We start from the raw sequence: 23,781 nt of genomic DNA, 5'->3' as shown, positions 1-23,781 counted from the left end.
CGCCGGGAATCGAACCCGGGCTAGCTAGTGTGGAGGAAAATATATGAGTTACCTTGGTCATTTCAGTGCTATTGTACTCTATGTATTTGAAGCTCATAGCAAAAAAAAAAAGTGTCATTCTTAGGACACCGTTTATTACTTGTCTCGAGACCTGGCGGAGATGACGTATTGGAATAACCTTCGACCCGCCGACGCTTCCAAGAGAGTAGAACGGGACTTGTAATTGCTCCAATTACCGATAATCAACGTCACTGTGTCATGCGAACTGCTTGGGCGTTGTGAGACTTCATCTATTCTAGTTAGAAGCGACTGTGTTTTCGTGCAGCGCTTCGTGGCTCGCAGGAAGTTTCATTCTTAATCAAGCTCTTTACCCCACAGAATGACGCATTCTACCAGCAGGTTGTTAAAACATACCATCTCTATTCTAACTTCAAGTACACGCAGCAATTTTAAGCCGGGCGATCGCTCCTGTGTCCCCATAGACAGTGGTCATCGTTGGTCATGTGGAGCCATCCTCAGTGGTTACAGTAATAGGCTACACAGGATCTCTAAAAGAATGTTAACACTTACACGGGTAATGATTCTGTTTATGTTTATTAGGACTCGAGATTTCTATGACTTAAAAACTCTGGAAATAGCAAAATATGACATAAAATTTGGAACTTTAAATTAAATATTCGATGAAATAGTAATGGAACGGAGAAAAATTCTCTCCGGCGCCGGGATTTGAACCCGGGTTTTCAGCTCTACGTGCTGATGCTTTATCCACTAAGCCACACCGGATACCCACCCCGGCGTCGGACAGAATCGTCTCAGTTTAAGTTCCAACTCTTGGGTTCCCTCTAGTGGCCGCCCTCTGCACTACGTCATAGATGTCTATGAACGTAGGACAGAAGTCCACACATGTGCTGAGGTGCACTCGTTATGAGTGACTAGTTGGCCGGGAACCCAAGAATTGGAACTTAAACTGAGACGATTCTGTCCGACACCGGGGTGGATATCCGGTGTGGCTTAGTGGATTTATTTTTAGTAGGTTATTTTACGACGCTATATCAACAGCTTTGGTTATTTAGCATCTGAATCATATGAAGGTGATAATGCCGGTGAAATGAGTCCTGGGTCCAACACCGAAAGTTACCCAGCATTTGCTCATATTGGGTTGAGGGAAAACCCCGGAAAAACCTCAACCAGGTAACTTTCCCCGACCGGGAATCGAACCCGGGCCACCTGGTTTCGCGGCTAGACGTGCTAACCGTCTTAGTGGATAAAGCATCAGCACGTAGAACTGAAAACCCAGGTTCAAATCCCGGCGCCGGAGAGAATTTTTCTCCGTTCCATTACTCTTTCATCGTATGATGACGCAGAATATCTGCATGGAAATATACTCAGGGACAAAAAAAACCGGACACTTTAATATTTGCTGGTATTTTGCAAAATATTATCTTCTCATACAATATTATGGTAGCCATCTGTTGTTATGGAGACGTGTATATATTGTTGATTGTTTTTTGTTTTATAAACAAGCCATTACAACCAAATATTCCAATTTTGCTTTCGGAGTCTCAGCTATAACAATTTTGTCTCAACCATTTTGTGCTTCATTATCGTTATCATTCGTTATTTCTTTATTTTTACATTTTCTGAGTTTAAGTGGGGTTGTAACATTTGTCTTAAAACAAGATGCGACCTGAAGATGTGGCTCGAGCTGTAGCCCTTTACGATGATGGACGCAGTGTACGTTACATTGCAAATGTTATGAATATGGCTAGAAGTACAACCCATGATGCCATAAAACGGTATAGAGAGACCCTAGAATATACCAGAAGACCAGGTTCGGGTCGTCCAAGAGCTACAAATCCAAATGAAGACAGGTATATGGTGTTAAGAGTTCTTAGGGAGCGCAACCTGTCAGCTACTAGTGTAGCCCAGCAATTTGTTAACATGCATGGACGCCCAATTTCGGCCAAAACAGTTAGAAGGAGGTTGAAAGCAAGTGGACTGATATCAAGTAGACCTGCAACTGGTCCCAGACTTCTCAGGATGCATCGAGTTGAACGAGTGCGTTTTGCAAATGATCATAGGGATTGGAGAAATGGACAGTGGAGCTGTGTTCTGTTCACTGATGAGTCCCGTTTCAATCTGTGCTCACCTGATGGACGTGAAAGAGTTTGGAGAAGGAGGGGAGAACGATTTTCACAGTGTTGCATTTCCGAAAATGTGCCGTATGGAGGTGGTGGAGTGATGGTTTGGGCAGGAGTGTGTACGGATGCTCGTACAGAGTTGGTTTTTGTTGAAAATGGAAGACTAACAGCTGATAGGTATATAAATGAATGTTTGGCTGATCATGTTGTGCCATTTGGCCAATTTGTAGGCGATAATTTTGTTTTAATGCATGATAATGCACGGCCGCATATTGCCCATGAGGTCGGAGATTATCTCCAAGAAGTGGGAATCCATGTTCTTCCATGGCCAGCAAGGAGTCCAGACATGAACCCAATTGAACACGTGTGGGACATGCTGGGACAGCGTGTTAAGAATAGACGACCGAGATCAGAATCGTTACAAGAGTTGAGGCGAGCACTTGGCGAAGAATGGGAACTTATTCCTCAAGAAGACATTGCTAACCAAATTGAGAGCATGCCAAGACGTAAGGATGCAGTTATTCAAGCCAGAGGGGGTAATACCCGTTACTAAAAAGAGTTTTTAATGTTTAAGGCACCATAAAAATGAAAAAACAGTTAGACCAAACGATGCCATAGTTATATTCCCTTTGTAATTTTTTGTAAATTTTCTCATCAGAGATTTTTATTTTTTTCAAATGTTGTCGTATAAGGTGGTAAATGGAACATTATTTTGTTTAAATGGGTTTTGTTTCATTTTGAAATAATTGGCAACAAAATACAAGCAAATATAGAAGTGTCCGGTTTTTTTTTGTCCCTGAGTGTATCATATGTACTTCGGTACATTAAAATAATACATATGATATGCGTAAATCACTTCGTAAATCACCCAAGAGTTGGAGCTTAAACTGAGACGATTCTGTCCGACGCCGGTGTGGGTGTCCGGTGTGGCTTAGTGGATAAAGCATCAGCACGGAGAGCTGAAAACCCGGGTTCAAATCCCAGCACCGGAGACAATTTTCCTCCGTTCCATTACTCTTTCGTCGTATGATGACGCAGAATATCTGCATGGAAATAGCATATGTACTTCGGTACATTAAAATAATATATATAAATTAAATATTGTTTTGGTGCGCTTAGTGCTCTTACCATCTGAGCAATGCAGGAGTCCCGATCCATAATGCTGGCCGAACTCTCCTCCTTTGTATCGTCAATGGCCTACTACGTGCATTTTAGGCATATAGGAGATTCACGAGGCTTTACCGTCACTTACGGCTCATTCACAATGAAAATTAAACATAACGTAAATGTTAACTTAAAAACGTAAACGTTGCGATAAAATCAAGAACATTCACGTTGGGAACATAAACATAACCGCAAAGATACTTGGTAACCATGGAAACATAACAACGACGCCATTTCCTCATATTCTGTCGAATACTTCAGCGCTCCACGATTGTGTTCTGTTTGCAAATCACGTAAGCATAAGCATGAAAGTTCGGAGTTTTCAAACTTTCATGTTAAAGTCTAACGGCAATGTTTATGTCAATGTTTATGTGAATCATTGTGAATGATCCCATTTGGTAACCTGGCCGCAAACTTCTGTGTTTATGTTACGGTTATGTTTAATTTTCATTGTGAATGGGCCTTTACGGAGCTTATTTACGTAGACATTCTGAGCAAAAAATGTCATATAAACATTTGTCCTAATCTCAATATTTTCAAAGTTATACTAATTTTAAATTGTTTGTAGAATACCCTCTTTCTTTAGTTTTACGGGTAAAAAATATTACAAATAGAGAATGAACTATTCAGAAGTATCATTTCTTTAATTGGCTAGTGTTCTGAAGCTAGAAATGTATTGTTAATTGCTTTGTACAGATTTTATTTTTCAATTTTTAACTAAAAATTACACCATTCTTACGCACTTATAATAAAAATTGTTACAAATCATATGACTTTAGGAACTTGATTCTTTACAGTTTAATTATTATGCATCCTAATGTACAGTCTTGAAGAATTTACAAGAGTGGCGTGATTTGTAACAATTGTTATGGTAAATGCGTAAGAAAATGTAATTTTGTAGTTAAAAATAGAAAAAAAAATCTACACGATGCAACTATGGAATTTACAACAAGACGTATTTTATTCACGAGCGGAAAGTTTGACACGCGAGACATCAATCTTAATTCTCTAGCAGGTATCATAAATAACCATAATTTAACTTATGTTCGTAAAAAGAGACCGGGATGAAAATATGACGTCACAGAAATCTGACCTCTAGTTATTATACACAGGACCATGAGACATCTTTTAATTTATTCAATATAAGTTAGGTCATGATATTTCCATGGTTACAATAAATTTGTTTTCATCTCTATTGTAAAAATGGCTACAAAATTCATCTTTAAGCAAAAACGAAAAATAACGGTATGGATAAAGATATTCCAATCCTCCACAATGGTTTGTACATAATAATTAGCGTTTTTATTATTTCTATATAGCCTATTTCGTTTCATTGAAAATTGAACATATGTTTATATGAATTATTTTACTCAAAATAGTCCATAGGCCTACTACCACTCCCTAAATTATTTACTATTTCTCCTGAAGCATCTTGTATATACAGAATTTTAGGAGTATACGTGCAAATATTTTGACATTTTATTGGAGAAAATGCATATAAAACAACGCCCTATTTACTCTCTCCCTTTCTCTAACAGTTTTTCTATAAATGTCACGCACCTATTTTACCGGCTGATCGTACTATGAAACGCCTGTCAGTTTAGGCTATACGCACTCCTTTTGATCACATGTACTCCAACATAAAGACTCTTTCTAAGTCAGTAAAGGGTCATTCACCTCGCTAGGGAGCTCGATCCCTTCGTCCTCGAACCGAGGATCGTGGACTGCAACGTGATGTTGTTTCTTTCGTAATGTGACAACATTTCTAAAAAAAATTCTACACTTGTTAAGAAAATATTAACTTTTCAATTGAGATTATTTTATTTCGTATATTTCATTTATTTCAATAACAATTTTTAAATGTGACTTTATTTTATTTCTTTTGTGATAGTTTAAAAGTGATTGCCATATCATTTGTAAAACTTTTTTTTATCTTGACTATTACACTTTTATTACGTCATATTACTTTTGACCAATAAAACGATACGCAACGACGTGTTTCAACCAATCACGACTGCTTATCCTACAATTGTTATCATCTCCCTAGCATTTGTTTTATCACCTTTCTAGCATTTGTTTTTATTACCTCCATAGCATTTGTTTTTATCACCTTCTTAGCAATTGTTTCTTTGTTTACCAGCATTGTAGGCCTACTTTCAATAATTGTACCTTTTAAAATGATTCATGTTTATTTCATCATCCTTAATTAAAACTTTTCTATCACTTATCGTGTTTATATTATTTAGGTTATGTTATAGCTTCTATTGTATGAGATTATGGATAGTCACGTATCAGAGATTGTTATATAGGCCTATATTGGTAATTGAAGTGGAATGCAACTGTTTTAATAATAATTGAAACTGAATCAACAAAGCCTTCTTGATTAGTAATCGTCCATAGAGTTCAATGAAGATTGTATAGTTGGCACAACTGGTTATAAGAGAACAGCTGATTATAACATACCACTGCATCTAGCGGAATATTTGTAATGATGATATGGTACAATAATACATTTTCAAGACAATTTAGTATTTTTGTAAGTCAATTAATATTTTATTGTATTATAGTACTTTCTTTCTTCTAAGCTTTATATACTTTCTTCTAATCGTGTAATGTTCAACTAAATTCCACTCGATTTTTTAATTTCCTAGATAAATCAAAACCTTTAGTGAGATTACTATAGATAATTTAGATAACATACTTTTGAGGAAAAACATGTACCTAGTCCTTATTCGAAATTCGAACGTATTACAGTACAACATTAATAATAAATTTAATCGCATATATTAATGTGAAAAGGTGATTGTGTTTAAATACATATCTGTTGCAGTACAAAGACCTTGATAGTAAGCCTGGACGACAGACAAGCTTTGACCTCAGAGTAACTAGCCAGGCGTTCGTAGGGAAAAGAAATCGCCTGGAAGTATTAACTAAACTAAAAACATGGAATTTTTTCATGTCTAAAAATTAACTTCGGAGATTGAGAATTTTTCTTACATATTCGCACTAGTAATCTCTATGTATATGGACATTAAATTTTTTAAATGATTCAGTATCTCCTGACTCAGAATGTCTATTTCAGATTTCGCTATTCAGACCCCCAAACGCTCGGTGCTAGTTCTAATATGGTGGTGCTTCCTGAACTCCGCAACTAGATGCAACTGCGATCTACAGGATACGAATATCAAATTGTCTGTTACCAATCGTCACAATAATACGGGACATTTGCTTTCTCAGGTAATATTGAAATAGTGTTAAAGTTTTTATATTATATTAACTTACATACTGGCTTTTAAGGAACCCGGAGGTTCATTGCCGTCCCCACATAAGCTCGCCATTGGTCCCTTTCCTGAGTAAGATTAATCCAGTCTCTATCATTATATCCCACCTCCCACAAATCCACGTTAATATTATCCTCCCATCTGCGTCTCGGCCTCCCCAAACGTCTTTTTCCCTCTGGCCTCCCAACTAACACTCTATATACATTTCTGGATTCGCCCATACGTGCTACATGCCCTACCCATCTCAAACGTCTGGATTTAATGTTCCTAATTATGTCAGGTGAAGAATACAATGCGTGCAGTTCTGCGTTGTGTAACTTTCTCCATTCTCCTGTAATGTCATCCCTCTTAGCCCCAAATATTTTCCTAAGCACCTTATTCTCAAACACCCTTAACCTATGTTCCTCTCTCAAAGTGAGAGTCCAAGTTTCACAACCATAAAGAACAACCGGTAATATAACTGTTTTATAAATTCTAACTTTCAGATTTTTTGACAGCAGACTGGATGATAAAAGTTTCTCAACCGAATAATAACAGGCATTTCCCATATTTATTCTGTGTTTAATTTCCTCCAGAGTATCATTTATATTTGTTACTGTTGCTCCCAGGTATTTGAATTTTTCCACCTCTTCAAATGATAAATTTCCAATTTTTATATTTCCATTTCGTACAATATTCCCGTCACGAGACATAATCATATACTTCGTCTTTTCGGGATTTACTTCCAAACCTCTCTCTTTACTTGCTTAGTATTATTATTACTATTATTATTATTATTATTATTATTACTACTATTATCATCATCATCATCATCATATTTTGTTAAAATTGTTACAAAATACCATTGTAAATAGTATTGCCCTGTATAACTGTTTGTAGGCCTAAGAATAATATTACGTTTATACAACCTAGAGACGATAATGCGACGTAATCCAACCAACGTAATATTTACGTTTGTCCTTCAGGCGAACATTAAATTTTTCCTTTGCCTGACCTATATCGCTCCATCTAACATGATGTGTGTGAGGGGAAGGACTACCTTGCCAGCTGCTTTGTAAACACTGTATTATTCTGTGTGTGCTTAACTTCAGAGGAAATGTGCCTCAAATCGAACTCCAGTTATTACTTGTATCGTAACCGCTCTGATCGCAATGCAGGTGGCGTTAGAGACTGACCCTGAACAGACAGAACAGAAGCCCCGATCTTGGAAGATAGAAATCAACCAGGACACTGCGTGCGGGTGCACGTGCTCTGGGAAACACAAGGGTCAGTATGGAAGACCCAGCATTAGGGTTTATTAATTTTATCTCTGAATTTTATTAATTATGAATCACTTGCAATCGTAACTCAAACGTACCACAGACTTTTTTCCCCCACTTTGAATAATAGATTCAAATCAGTTTGTTATTTCATTCAATTGGACTCTTATTTATTTTATTTTAATCAAATAAAATGAAAGTAATTTATTATCTTATCCATGATACCCACATCTAAGTCCTCCCCTGTAGTCTTAGTGCAAAAGTTAAACAAGAAATTGGGAATACTTCACATTATGGGATCTGCGAAGGATAGAAAGCTTGGGGTCTGCGAAGTCACGTTAAAAAAATATGAACTTCAACATGTCTATGGATATCGTTTACTATTTTCCATATCACATAGGCTTACATTTATTATTTTCATTTATTTATACTTGCTAACATTTATTTACAATTATTATTTATATTTATTATTTACATGTATTTATAGGTACTTACTTACTTACTTACTTACTTATTTACTTACTTACTTACTTACTGTCTTTTAAGGAACCCGGAGGTTCATTGCCGCCCTCGCGTAAGCCCGCCATTGGTCCCTATCCTGAGCAAGATTAATCCAGTCTCTACCATCATATCCCACCTCCCTCAAATCCACCTACGTCTCGGCCTCCCTAAAGGTCTTTTTCCCTCCGGCCTCCCAACTAACACTCTATACGCATTTCTGGATTCGCCCATACGTGCTACATGTCCTGCCCATCTCAAACGTCTGGATTTAATGTTCCTAATTATGTCAAGTGAAGAATACAATGCGTGCAGCTCTGCGTTGTGTAACTTTCTCCATTCTCCTGTAACTTCATCCCTCTTAGCCCCAAATATTTTCCTAAGAACCTTATTCTCAAACACCCTTAATCTCTGTTCCTCTCTCAAAGTGAGAGTCCAAGTTTCACAAAAATAAAGAACAACCGGTAATATAACTGTTTTATAAATTATAACTTTCAGATTTTTTGACAGAAGACTAGATGACAAAAGCTTCTCAACCGAATAATAACAGGCATTTCCCATATTTATTCTGCGTTTAATTTCCTCCCGAGTGTCATTTATATTTGTTACTGTTGCTCCAAGATATTTGAATTTTTCCACCTCTTCGAAAGATAAATCTCCAATTTTAATAGTTCCATTTCGTACAATGTTCTCGTCACGAGACATAATCATATACTTAGTCTTTTCGGGATTTACTTCCAACCCTATCGCTTTACTTGCTTCAAGTAGAATTTCCGCGTTTTCCCTAATCGTTTGTGGATTTTCTCCTAACATATTCACGTCATCCGCATAGACAAGAAGCTGATGTAACCCGTTCAATTCCAAACCCTTTCTATTATCCTGAACTTTCTTAATGGCATATTCTAGATTTATAGGTATTTACATTTTGAAATTATTTTCATATAATTTACAAATTTCAGTTGGCAACATAGCACTTTGTAGGCCTACCTCACAACAGGTGCTAACAAGGGAACCGTCTCAAGTCGTGTTGCTTGAATTTAATGAAAATGCATATTTAAGCCAATTTTCGTTCGTTAAGAAACGTGGTGTTAAGTCGTTGGTTTCGCTTTTTCCTCGTTTAGGAAATACATTCACTTGAAAATCGTTGCTACTTATGCCGCTTCTTGCGCGCACTCGGATCCTCATAGTTCCGCGACACCATTACAGTGGACTTAAGTTGTGTGTCAATTCAGGTCTTCATTTATTATTTACATATGGGCAATCCAACATGTTTTGTTTGTTAACCTATCGTCCACGAGGTGGTTCTGTCTACCGTATTTGCATTGACACATCACAGAATATGATATGAGTCTGCCTGGGTAGTTTAGTCGGTATAGCGCTGGCCTTCAGTGCTCGAGGTTTCGGGTTCAATCCCGGCCCAGGTCGATGGCATGTAAGTGTGTTTAAATGCGACAGGCTCATGTCAGTAGATTTACTAGCATGTAAAAGAACTCCTGCTGGACAAAATTGCAGCACACCGGCGACGCTGATATAAACTGCAGTTGCGAGCGTTGTTAAATAAACCATTATTTATTTATTTATTTATTATTTAATTATTTATTTATTTACTTACTTATTTATTTATTTACTTACTGAATTACTTACTTATTTATTTATTTATTTATTTATTATTTAATTATTTATTTATTTACTTACTTACTTATTTATTTATTTACTTACTGAATTATTTATTTATTTATTTATTTATTATTTAATTATTTATTTATTTATTACTTACTTATTTATTTACTTACTGAATTACTTATTTATTTATTTATTTATTTATTATTTAATTATTTATTTATTTACTTACTTATTTATTTATTTACTTACTGAATTACTTATTTATTTATTTATTTATTTATTATTTAATTATTTATTTATTTACTTACTTACTTATTTATTTATTTATTTATTTATTATTTAATTATTTATTTATTTACTTACTTACTTATTTATTTATTTACTTACTGAATTATTTATTTATTTATTTATTTATTTATTTATTTATTTACTTACTTACTTATTTATTTATTTACTTACTGAATTACTTACTTATTTATTTATTTATTTATTTATTTATTATTTAATTATTTATTTATTTACTTACTTATTTATTTATTTACTTACTGAATTACTTATTTATTTATTTATTTATTTACTTACTTACTTATTTATTTATTTACTTACTGAATTACTTACTTATTTATTTATTTATTTATTTATTTATTTATTTATTTATTTATTTATTTAACATGATATGAGTCATCGACAAAGACTTTCATAACTTAGGCCTACCATTCGAAGAGTTAATCAATCTGTTGTTAACTCAGATACATAAATTATATGAAAATAATTTAAGAATGTAAATAATAAAACTGAATAAAATGTAAGTAATATAAGTGTGAGTAAATGTAAATAATATGAAGAACAGTAAGCGATAGTGATATGCATGTTTAAACTCATATTTCCTTAATCTGACTTCGCAAACCCAAAATTCTCTGTCTCAAAATATTCTGTAGAGTATTTCCTGTTTGATTTTTGCAAGTCCACTGCTGTGGAGTAATGGTTAGCACACCTGACCGTGAAACGACCGGGCCTAGCAATTTTAAAGGCATGTTGGGTCCAATAAGTATAGTATCAATCAAATAGTGTAAGTTCTTACAGTCAATTAACAATATTACATACATTGAACCTTTATACAGGATGTTTAAAAAATACGGGGCATAATTTCAGGTATGTATTTCCCACATGTAGACAATCAAAATAGTTCATTACAACATGTGCCCGGAAATGTTTTATTTCCGAGTTATGGCCTTCACAACATTGAAATTCACCGGAACCATACCTCATGTTTTAGAAGACACTCCACTTATCAATCGTCAACACATTCACTTTTTGCATGATGGCGCTCCTGCACACTTCAGTCGTACGGCTCGCCGGTACTTGGATCGAAGGTTTCCTGATCGATGGATAGGTAGAGGGGGCCCAATTGCTTGGCCTCCACGCTCACCTGATCTGAACCCTCTCGATTTCTACTTGTGGGGCCATTTAAAATCATTGGTTTTTTCGTCTCCGGTGCCTGATTTGGAATCCCTTCGGAATCGAATTGTGGCATGTTCTGAGGACATACGCAATACTCCTGGAGTTTGGGATCGTGTTCGCACGTCAATGAGACATCGATGTGAGGTCTGTATTCAAGCAGGAGGTGGACATTTTGAACATCTTCTGTAATGACAACGACCTGCGGAAAGAAAAACGTTCCGGTGAATTTCAGTGTTGTGAAGGTCATAACTCGGAAATGAAGCATTTCCGGACACATGTTGTAATGAACTATTTTGATTGTCTACATGTGGGAAATACATACCTGAAATTTTGCCCCGTATTTTTTAAACATCCTGTATTATTACATGAATTGAAAGTTATGACAAACGTTTTCACCAATAATTTATCATCTTCAGGTCATATTAAAAGAACATAGTAACATAAAATGAACACATAAGATATTCCAGTTAAACACATTCGTTAAAAATTAAAACTGGTATAATAGGCAATCTGAGCAATACGCCATTTAAATACATGTAGCAGGAAGATGATACCATGAAATTGTGGGATAGGCTGATAACATTGTATTAACTGATAAGTGTACACAACGAAGAAAGAAGACATAACAATCTTCAAGTTTATGTGGGTGCAGTTCCCATACGTCCATAAACAGCAGCACGAGCGACCTATATACTGTAGCATATTTTCATCATTTTTGGGAACTGCACCCACATAAACTTGAAGATTATTATGTCTTTTTTCTTCGTTGTGTACACTTATCAGTTAATACAATGTTATCAGCCTATCCCACGATTTCATGGTATCATCTTTCTGCTACATGTATTTAAATGGCGTATTGCTCAGATTGCCTATTATACCAGTTTTAATTTTTAACGAATGTGTTTAACTGGAATATCTTAAGTGTTCATTTTATGTTACTATGTTCTTTTAATGTGACCTGAAGATGCCAAATTATTGGCGGAAACGTTTGTCATAACTTTTCATGTAATAACATAAAGGTTCAATGTATGTAATATTGTTAAGTAATTGACTGTAAGAACTTACACTATTTGATTGACCGGGCCTAGGTTCAAATCCTGGTTGAGACAAGTTACCTGGTTGAGGTTTTTTCGGGGTTTTCCCTTAATCCATTACGAACAATTGCTGGTTAACTTTCGACGCTAGACCCTGGACTCATTTCGCTGGCATTATCACCTTCGTGTCATTCAGACGCTAGATAACCTTAGACCGTGTCTTAAACCTACATTTTCAACTGAAGTGAACTAGATTGTTGACTAAATAGCCGGATGTGACGTCAGAAGTTATGATCCAAAGCTACATAGTGCATAGCAATTAAGTCTGCAGTAACTAGTAAACGAAAATGCTTGATTGATTATTGATTGTTGACTTGTTCACTAAACAAACATGGATACCTCATCAGCAATTGGGGTTATGAAATATGAAAATGCTTTAGAAGTAAAATAATGTAAATATAATGTAGAATAACACGTTAACTTTGAACACTGACATTGTTAGTACCTTCTGCATAATGTTTTAATAGTAATATACGTTACAAGAGCGGTATGTTGAAGTTTTCATGTTCGAGGAAAAGTTTAAAAAAGGGAAACGTAGTTGAGCTTTTTTTAATTTCCGAGAATTGAAAGAAAACATACCGCTCGTGTATCGTACATTATTTTGTGCGAAGATCGTTTATTACATACCTGAAAGAGGAATTTCTAATTAGTTGCAATGAAATCTCCATCTTGGTTTCTGTTCAATGACGGCAAATTTGCAAAACAAAAATAACTATCTTCAACATTGTTGCTTTAAAATGTTTTCTGTGTTTACTATACTCCAGCAGGCCGTGATATACGTCTGTCTTTTTTTCCCCCAGTCTATGATGAGTCTGGAATCTTGTTGATTTTTTCACGGCTTCCTTAATGTTACTTGCATCACGAATGCAGTAACTTTAGTGGAGTTGTAGAGTTTACTTAATTTTTTCAAATACTTAAAAACAATAATTAACAGTACAATTTAGGTGAAATCGCAGTGGTAAGTTTCCAATTTATAATTATTACTATATTGAACGTCTCTAAAAATAATATGTTAAAAGCCTAAAGCAGTAAAATCAATATGTCACTTAAGCGGTAAGAAGAGGGAAATTGTTATGTGTGTTAGGTTGGGAGTACTGAATGTGGAATTTTAGACTTACCGCGGATTGGTTTTGTGCGGAAACCAAGCAAATACGCAAGATCTCACACAATAGTAATATGCGTTACAAGAGCGGTATGTTGATGTTTTCATGTTCGAGGAAAAGATTGAAAAAGCGAAACGTAGTTGAGCTTTTTTAATTTCAGAGAACATGAAAACAAACATACCGCTCGTGTATCGTACATTATTTTGTGCGAAGATCGTTTATTACATACCTGAAAGAGGAATTTCTAATTAGTTGCAATGAAATCTCCATCTTGGTTTCTGTTCAATGACGGCAACTTTTAAAAACTAAAATATCTATCTTCAACATTGTTGCTATAAAATGTTTTCTGTGTTTACTATATTCCAGCAGGCGGTGATATACGTCTGTCTTTTTTTTTCCCCCCCAGTCTATAAATGCGAACTTAAAACAAACGTTAAGGTTATGTAGGCCTAATGATTTATTTTTCATTTTAGTATTTTAATAATATTATTTATATAACATATTGCAGTAATAATATCGGCATCTGGAATCTTGTCGATTTTTTCACGGCTTCCTTAATGTTACTTGCATTACAAAAGCAGTAACTTTAGTGGAGTTGTAGAGTTTACTTAATTTTTGCAAATATTTAAAAACAGTAATTAACAGTGCAATTTAGGTGAAATTGCAGTGGTAAGTTTCCAATTTATAATTATTACTCTGTTAAACGTCTCTAAAAATAATATGTTAAAAGCCTAAAGCAGTAAAATGAATATGGCGCTTAAGCGGTAAGAAGAGGGAAATTGTTATGTGTGTTACGTTAGGAATACTGAATGTGGTATTTCACACTTACCGCGTATTGGTTTTGTAGGGAAAGCAAGCAAATACGCACGATCTCGCACAAACATTATTGTAATATATTAACCCCTTATCTTTTCCACATAGCTCGTAATGGAACTTACTTTAGGACACTGACTTCTTAATTAATTGCTGCACCGTGATGTCATGGTTTTCAGTAAAATAGTCTTTTGAAGAAGGCCATGTTTCAAGCATACATTTCCAAAGCTTTTTAATGGATAATTTAATAGTCAGCTAGTTGCTATACTAGGGGCAGAAGAAATCGGCCAGTCTGGCGAACCCCTACTTGACTACCCCGACTCCTACACCCCTCAGAACCTGCTTGGTGCATGGTCCTGTCCCAAATAACTTTCTCCTCCATTGATACTTTTTCACTACGGGAAAACTTAGAAAATAAATAAAATAATAACGTGATTTTCAATAATTACAAATAGGGCCTACGTTCTTTATTCAATATTATCATTATAACATTTCGCAAGCTAAGCCATTACACAAATATTTTGTATTTATGTATTTTTAGAATGTTGTGTTGAAATAGTAAATACTAAATAATGTTTATACAGTATACTTACCAACTTTATAAATCACGATAAAATTAAAGTACAAAATATTAATGTATGTTTACTGATTGTGGAATATGTAGGTATACTATTATAACATGAACGAGTTCCGTAATGAAAGCACATTTACGAATGGCTTAGCTTAATAAAATAAATAACATAATAAGTATGACACAAAAAATCATTTTATAAATTGGGCAATCAGCACTATTCTGATTCTATGTGGTGAGTTTCATTCAGTCTTGTTTATGCATCTGTATTATTGAAGTCCATGAACAATTCAATACAAGAAGTGTTGAAATAGCATATATTCACTGAAAAAAATGTCGATAAAATAGTCGCCAGTCACAGTTATATCTACTCAAGTTAATGTATTATTGACAAGTTATTAAATAATATTTCATTTTATGATCCTGATAATAATTTATTCCCAAACGTAATGTATTTTACCTAATTATAACTAACACTGAAGCTCCTAAAAATTTAGGTTACAATATCTAAAAAAAAATATTACTAATTTAAATGTAAAATTAGGCTCCAGTATCACAGACGAGCACTTGTCAATAACTAACATTCGAACGGAGCGACAGAAAGGTCTCTTTGTTCAGGTCATAAACCGCTAGAGAAAGTGTGGAGTGAGTTGTATCCGTACCGAACCAAAAACCCGCCTATTGATTCTGCCTGTACTATAGTCACTGGTGTGTAGTATAGACTTGAGCTTTGAGACACGGCCTAAGTACAGTAGTTGATAAAGCGTCGTAAAGTAACCAGTTAAAAAAATTTGCAAGTTTTTACTTTTCCTCTGGCTCTAGCGTGGAAAGGTTTTGTGTTGCGTTTTAAGGTCAGATAACACAGGCTGAAGGCAATATCGTTGGGATGAATGGAAATCCCATGCGCATTTTTAATGAGCGTCTGTGTACGTTTTCAGAGCCCCCTAGACCGCACTACGAACTGTTCCCAGGACTGGGCTACTACAAGCTACACAATCAACAAAAAACTTGGAACGAGGCGAAGCTGACCTGTCAGAAGGAGGGAGCTCATCTGGCGGTTATAAATTCGCGGGATGAAGTCGAGGTGTTCAGATATCTTCGGGACAGACTGCCGAAAATACACGGAGATGCACGAGACGATTTCGTTTTCATAGGCATGACCGATATCAAAGAGGAAGGGAAGTGGGTAACCATTTTTGGTGAGTGGAAACAAATCGGTGGTGTGTACAGGATCGATTCCTAAAACGAGATCTTGAGCACGGCCATGGATTTAAACTGTATTTAGATTTATAAAAAGAGGTCTCATTCATTTTTTGAGCCATGACTCGAAACCACAGCTGGGGTACGTTTAAAACCGCGACTTCATGTAGTAGTAGATCAGCTGGATGATTATCTTATTTCCTAAGAGCATTAAATCCCCCGATTAGTGTTGAGAGGCAGGGAAAATCTTTTAGAACTAGATAGCAACAATAATTTCAAGCGAAGATTTCTGTTTTCGAACAAATCAATGCAACGAAATGCAGTTTTAGTACAGCTTCTTGTTGCTTTAAGGTTAAGGTAAAGGTATCCCCGTAACATGCCATGAAGGCACTTGGGGGGGCATGGAGGTAGAGTCCCATGCTTTCCATGACCTCGGCACTAGAATGAGGTAGTGTGGTCGGCACCACGCTCTGACCGCCATTTACCCCCGGGAAAGACCCGGTACTCAATTTTATAGGAGGCTGAGTAAACCTTGGGGCCGTTCTGAAAGTTTGGCAACGAGAAAAAATCCTGTCACAAACTGGGATCGAACCCCGGACCTTCCAGTCCGTATTTTATATCTATTATACATTTATGCGTATAAGAAGATTTAATTCTTAGTCTTTAGAGTAGTGTTGCAGTCCACACCGGTGGAGTAACGGTTAGCGCGTCTGGCCGCGAAACCAGGTGGCCTGGGTTCGATTCCCGGTCGGGGCAAGTTACCTGGTTGAGGTTTTTTTCCGGGGTTTTCCCTCAACCCAATATGAACAAATGCTGGGTAACTTTCGGTGTTGGACCCGGACTCATTTCACCGGCATTATCACTTTCATCTCATTCAGACGCTAAATAACCAGAGATGTGGATAAAGCGTCGTAAAATAACCTACTAAAATTAAAAAAAAATTTTAAAAAGCAGTTTTGCAAATTTTGTTTGTATGGACACTATGGTGAAATAATGCTGAAAAATTAAGAAAATCCGCTTAAAAACTTATTGTGACTATTTAGACCGAGTTCAAAAAGCTAGTTAATTTATATTCCCATGACTATTTTTAAGCTTTTGAGCCAATATAAACAAAAAAAAATTGAAAGTTTTGTCGCAAGGAGCGTTTTTAGTGACGTCAATATAAAATATATTTAAAAAATATAATTCCGAAACTGTTAGCCCTAATGATACCAAATTTTGTACAGATGATAGCATTGTAGACATGTTTATGTAGTTTAAAATTAAGAAATTTTTCGATTAAAATTGTAGAAGTTTTAAAACTCACATAAGTGTTTCCCTAATACTTCAGATTTATGTTGGACAATAAGAAAATCAAGTAAACGTATTCTGTTTATTTATTATTATTATTATTATTATTATTATTATTATTATTATTATTATTATTATTATTATTATTATTATTTTAGATTTTATGTTACTGGGACTTTCGATGTAATGGTATATTTTATTTGAAAATAGGACCATAATGCATTTACTTTTAATTCATTTAATTATTAATTTAAGCTATTAATTACTTGGGAACGGGTTTTCAGCTATTTAAACGTTGGTAGTAGTTATGAACAAAGGATAAACAATAACATAAACGCTCGAGGTGCGCAAATTAGTTGGTTAATATATATATATATATATATATTTTTTTTGGCTCTTAAAATCAGTTTCATACTAATACCACAGTCTAGTATAGCCTATACAGACACGAAGCTCAATACATAGGGAATATGTATCCATAAATAATTACTAACCACTAGGATCGCTGCTATCGCCACATCACAGACAATGCGAAATAGTACCGGCACAGTCTTTTGTTCCTAGTACTCTCAACAACTCAAGCTTTGTGACTGTATATACTAGACTGTGCTAATACTAAGTAATACTAGTATTTTAAACGCATATATTTTCATTAAAAACTTATCTCAGAACAAAAGACTGTACCGTAATTCAATAAGATATTAATCCCGATGTTCATTTATTTCTAATGTCGACTCTTGATCAGGAATGAAGATCGATTGCCTGCTGCGTTGCCATATACAAAACCGCGTCTCAACTTCGTTTTAAAATCGAACATGGATTCAGTTGATCGCGGTTTTTAAAGACAATTTCGTCTGTGTTTTAGAAATCAACGCACAGAGTTCAGCAGTTGGTTGTGACTAATTCCAGCATGCTGTTCTAAAGTGACTAGGCTACAAGGTTTAGAAATATCAACATGACACAGGATTTACGTAGTTTGAATAATGCAATTTATTGGCAGATTATTATTTTTTTAAATTCCACATTTCTAGTCATCTTTTGATTCGTTACAATCTTACCCGGAATCTGTTCATGGCTCGTTGGTTCTGACAGTTTGGTAGAAATGTAAAATGAATTGGTAGTAGCAACAATTGAATGTTGTCTAGGCACTACACGACGGCCAAAACAAGTGATAAAGTGATCTATAGTGTACTGTTTCTGCTAGTCATCATTTTTGTTCCTACTTTTTTCAAGATTAAAATAAGAGAGTTATTACAGTGAATGGTGAAAGTTACAGACATTATTCAGAGACGCTGTACACAGAAATGGTCCACTAGGGATCTTATTGAGGAGAGTAAAACATGTTTAAAGAGCCCTAAATTAACTCCTGCTAATTCTTTTTAAATAATCTTAAAAATTTTGTGGATTCTCGAAAAGTTAGAGACGCTTTAAGAGAAAAATAATTTGAAAATTGGTGTACATTGCAACAAAAGGGTAAAGGAGTGATTCTTAACAAAGAGTTCCCGCCAGCAAACAGCTGGATAAGAAATCACAAAGGTCTAACCCTCTCGGAATGGATAGACGCCCTTAAAATGGTAGGCTATGTCGCTCCGGTCCGAGCTGTACCGGGTAGAAGTCGGGATGGTACCCGCTGTAGGCGCTGTCTCAGCGAGATTGAAACTCTTCCCCATATCCTTGGCTTCTGCCCCTATAGTGAGGCCCTTCGCAACATCCGTCACCATGCTGTCCGTTCTATGCTGGCCGAGGCACTGAAGGAAGTAGGGTTTACAGTCCATCAAGAGGTGCAGGGACTAGCCACACAAGGAAGTGTTCGGCGAATTGATATCATTGCCATTAAGAACAACTCGACATACATTCTCGATCTCACCATCAGATTTGAGACACATGCAGATCAACCGCATGAGGTGGACAGTGAAAAGAAACGCATCTATGAACCAACAATCCCTTTCTATAAAGATAAATATAGCCTGTCCTACATTGATGTAATAGGTCTGATGATGGGAGCACGAGGTACCATACCCTCCTTCTTTGCCAACAAATGTAAAAACCTGGGGCTAACACACAGCATTGTGAAGGAAATAGCCATTAGTGCCCTCAAAGGATCGGTTCAGATATTGAGAAATCATTTGTATGGGAGTGATAATGGAAATTTCAAGTTATCTTAACCGATGGCTGTTGATTGGTTTAGATATCAATGCCAATAAATCCGTACTATTACTTTTCTCGCGGTATATGGCATTCAAATCGTTCTAACCTATCTGATGATTTTTTTCCCCCTTTCTTAACTATAAATGAGCACAAACGCTAATTAGGTGTAAATTTTTCTGACATTTTGTATATTCGATTCCCTAACCGTTTCAAATGTATATCATTTTACCTTTTAGGTGTGTTTCCAAATTATATGTAATACGCTTTGTCAAATCTGGCAACCTTTTCATAAGGGAAGCTAAATTTATTATTATTATTATTATTATTATTATTATTATTATTATTATTATTATTATTATTATTATTATTATTATTATTGGAAGGCAGATATACAGCCCCTATTGTCAGGAACACACTACTGTTACTGAGAAATATTTCCTTGGACGCTTAATTTCTAGGTTTAGCGATAATAACTGGCTAGCTCGATCCCCAGACCAAACAGCTGCTAATTTTTATCTGAGGGGATATCTCAAAGAAAGGATGTTTTAGATCAAACTATTGTCAAATATTCTCCAAAGATCGCATAACATTTATCTGAAAAAAAAAAAGTATTATACCAACTTTGCGAAATATAAAACACTAAAAACAGGTATATTTTATTGCGCACCCAGTAATTGATTACTAGGACCTCCACATAATAAAATACATGTAAGATAATTTGATGCCGTATCTTCTTCACAGATGAACCTCAGACTGAAATGGGCTTCAACCTGTGGGACGAAGGTGAGCCGGGCAACGGAAGAGGCGAGAACTGTGGCCTGTTGAGGGTCTCGACAGGGAAGTTTCATGATGGGAGCTGCCCCGGCTTGCTTGGATTCTGCTGCGAACTCGAGTTATAAATAACCTACCCCCTACTAGAGGGCGGTGAAGTCAAATATATGCATACCTCATTTCGGTCGTATTTGAAATGCAGGCATCAATTAGTAACAGATTCACTACAGGAAAGTGAAAATCAAGCATTGATGATTTCCAGATGTTGCCTTCCATCTGCTTGTCGCTGAGATATTTTAATTCAGCCCTGGGCATGAGAGGGGAAGTGAAGGGGTCGGGGAAACCCCCGCCATGTCCTCTTTGCTTATACCGCCTTATAAACAGACGCACAGTAAGGCTCTGTCCATCAGTGGTGGATTTTAGGAGACCAGCGAGAGCCGAAAGTTAGTAAAAGCTACGATGCCCGCCTCATATAATCCGTCACTGACCTTCCTGTCTGCTCGTACTGCACCAAAACATTACTGTCTCAGCCGGGGAAGGTAGAGTGGAGAGTTAAGGGGTGGTCTGGAGTGACTCAATCGAGTTAATAATGTCCAGGCCTGTTGTAATAGTTTAAATTACATGTCTAAAAACAATACGTATAGACAAGGTCAGTTAAAATGGAACAATTACAGAGAGATTGTACAATCAAAAAATTCGTCAAGGTTATAAAAAGGATTTAACCAACTAGCGGTGTAAAATTTGAGAGCAGCTCTGCTTAAATTAAAAATGTGTGATCGACATTTATTTGCAACCTTTAATGACATTTGACCTTTTTTTTTGCGATTTAGCAAGTCTACAACTTATTATGTTAAAATCATTTCTTTGTTTTGTGTCATAGGAATGAAATTTTTATAATATTTTGCTAAAAATCATCGTTTTGAACTTGCAGTAAGATATCTAAAAATATTCGTGGCAGTACCAAAATTAATTAAGGTACAAACTCTCAGATATTTTCTCTAGTTATTTTAATATTTTTTTTTTTTTTTTTTTTTTTACTTTTTCATGATATGGATATTAAGACAAATTATTGTGATGTTAGGAAACATCGCTTGGTTTGTTAATAGGAAAAGTATTTTTTCAGCATCACGCATGATGAAAAACTGTTTTTCTAACTATATACATAAGTTTCTCTACACTTCACATATCCCTAAAATTTGCTCACAAAAAGTTAATAATTATATATTTATGAATACTTACCTTAGGCCTATACAGACATTATGAAGTTGAAATAGATGAATATCGATTACTGCAATAAAGAAATTGAATGTTATTCAATAACGCCAATTGAGAAAAGTGGAATATATGTTTAACAAAGTTTATTACATGTACTGCGCTTTTCTCTTTTTTATTGTAACAGAAATACATTTTCATTATCAGTTGGAATCATAATTTAATTTAAACATTTTATAATATAATTACAAATAACCTGATTAATACATTAATTAAATGAACAATTGTTATGAAGAAGTGTCATTTTCTTTAGACACAATGGACATGGAATTAGAAGATGAAGATGTAGATGTGGAAGTAGGATTTCGCACTTTATTTGGTACAGTGGATTCATGTTCATCGACTTACGGTGAAACAGTTGGCGACACTGAGTAAACAAAAGAATGACCATTCGATAAATTGGTAGTGATAAATCGAGCTGCAAAAATTATCGCGATGTATGACTGTGATTGGTTGGAATTCAAAATTTCATTACATTTCATTGGTCGAAAATGGAATGACGTCATATAAACGGAATATCATTGTAATGTTTTTCAAGATAATCGCTGAAAATGACATATAATTTTCGTTTTTGTGTAATTTATATTTTTCTATTGAGTTTCTTTTTGTTTCAAGTTTTATTGTAAGTTTGACTCAGTTGAGTACTTTTCTTGCAATTTCATCTTATTTTAATAAACTACATTTTTTGTAATCCTCTGATTGAGGTTCTGGCTGATATTTAGACTACATCTATTATCTCACTTGACGATATGTTTCAGAGGAAGAACAGTTGTTTGGATGCATCTGAAGTCTGATTAGTGTAATATGTAGCTAGTCGGCGATGTATGCAATGGAGGGGGAAAGGAACTGGCCAACCTACCCCATTATCTCCTGGCCTAGTTGCCTCATAAATGGTGTCTTCTTGGTATCACTTGTGAGGTTCAGACCTGTCTTCGGATAGTTGACTAAACAACAATATATTTTTTGTATAAAGTGTACATACTCGTTTACGGAATTATTTTCGTACGTCAAATATTTACTGATGGTATTATTCACAGTTGCATAAATTTTATTGTCAACCAACTATACCTGCTTAAGGAACACAACAGTGCATAGAAGCTCCGTCCTCTCCTTCCCATAGCACTGAGCATATACTTCATTTCTGGAATCTGTAGAGCATACCTGCACAAACAGCGCTCAACAGCGGGAGAGCAGTGTTTACCGCTCGCCGAAACGGAGAGGAAGATACGTCAGAATGACATAGACTTCCTATAGGTAGAGGAGAGGGAAACGACCACTCAGTTATCTAGTGGAGTGCAGTGTGTAGGCCTATTCTCAGTAACTGTTTCACGTTGCTTACCTACTGCTACAATACAGTATGGATTTACAGCTCGAACTTATTGATCTTCAGTGTGACCTAAGGGTTAAAGATCGTTTGAATAATACTACTAGCCAGGTTGAGTTTTACAAGATGTAAGAGTAATGGAACGGAGAAAAATTCTCTCCGGCGCCGGGATTTGAACCCGGGTTTTCAGCTCTCCGTGCTGATGCTTTATCCACTAAGCCACACCGGATACCACCGCGGCGTCGGACAGAATCGTCTCAGATTAAGCTCCAACTCTTGGGTTCCCTCTAGTGGCCGCCCTCTGCACTACGTCATAGATGTCTATGAACGTAGGACCGAAGTCCACACATGTGCTGAGGTGCACTCGTTGGAGCTTAATCTGAGACGATTCTGTCCGACGCCGGGGTGGTATCCGATGTGGCTTAGTGGATAAAGCATCAGCACGTAGAGCTGAAAACCCGGGTTCAAATCCCGGCGCCGGAGAGAATTTTTCTCCGTTCCTTTACTCTTACATCGTATGATGACGCAGAATATCTGCATGGAATTATCATATGTACTTCGGTACATTAAAATAATAATATATATGAGTTTTACAAGACTAAACATTAGCAATAATATCCACGACTACACAGGCTGGCTGTGAAAATGATTGCTATGTTTGGCTCAACATTTATATTTGTGAGCAACTGTTTTCTATAATCAACTTTAATTAAGGCAGACATCGAACATCTGTAACTGATGTTTCATCACGATCAGTAGGCTAACAGC

The 23,781-nt window shown here is 35.7% G+C and overlaps 1 protein-coding gene and 1 non-coding gene across 2 annotated transcripts; one reads left to right on the top strand and one right to left on the bottom strand.

The window, feature by feature from the left end:
* Window positions 1-4,552: 4,552 nt before the first annotated feature.
* Window positions 4,553-23,222, top strand: LOC138695357 (hemolymph lipopolysaccharide-binding protein-like). Its single transcript, XM_069819777.1, has 5 exons — window positions 4,553-4,583; window positions 6,388-6,542; window positions 7,744-7,852; window positions 15,947-16,207; window positions 20,388-23,222. The coding sequence occupies exons 1-5, from the start codon at window positions 4,553-4,555 to the stop codon at window positions 20,543-20,545; spliced, it is 714 nt and encodes a 237-aa protein (XP_069675878.1). The 3' UTR covers window positions 20,546-23,222.
* TRNAS-GGA (transfer RNA serine (anticodon GGA)) lies at window positions 23,171-23,242 on the bottom strand. Its single transcript has one exon. It is a non-coding gene; the product is annotated as a tRNA-Ser (tRNA).
* Window positions 23,243-23,781: the final 539 nt, after the last annotated feature.

Source organism: Periplaneta americana, chromosome 2, assembly GCF_040183065.1.
Source record: "Periplaneta americana isolate PAMFEO1 chromosome 2, P.americana_PAMFEO1_priV1, whole genome shotgun sequence".
NCBI lineage: Eukaryota > Metazoa > Arthropoda > Insecta > Blattodea > Blattidae > Periplaneta > Periplaneta americana.
Note: the sequence above shows the minus strand (reverse complement) of the source record. Positions and strands in the feature narration are given on the sequence as shown.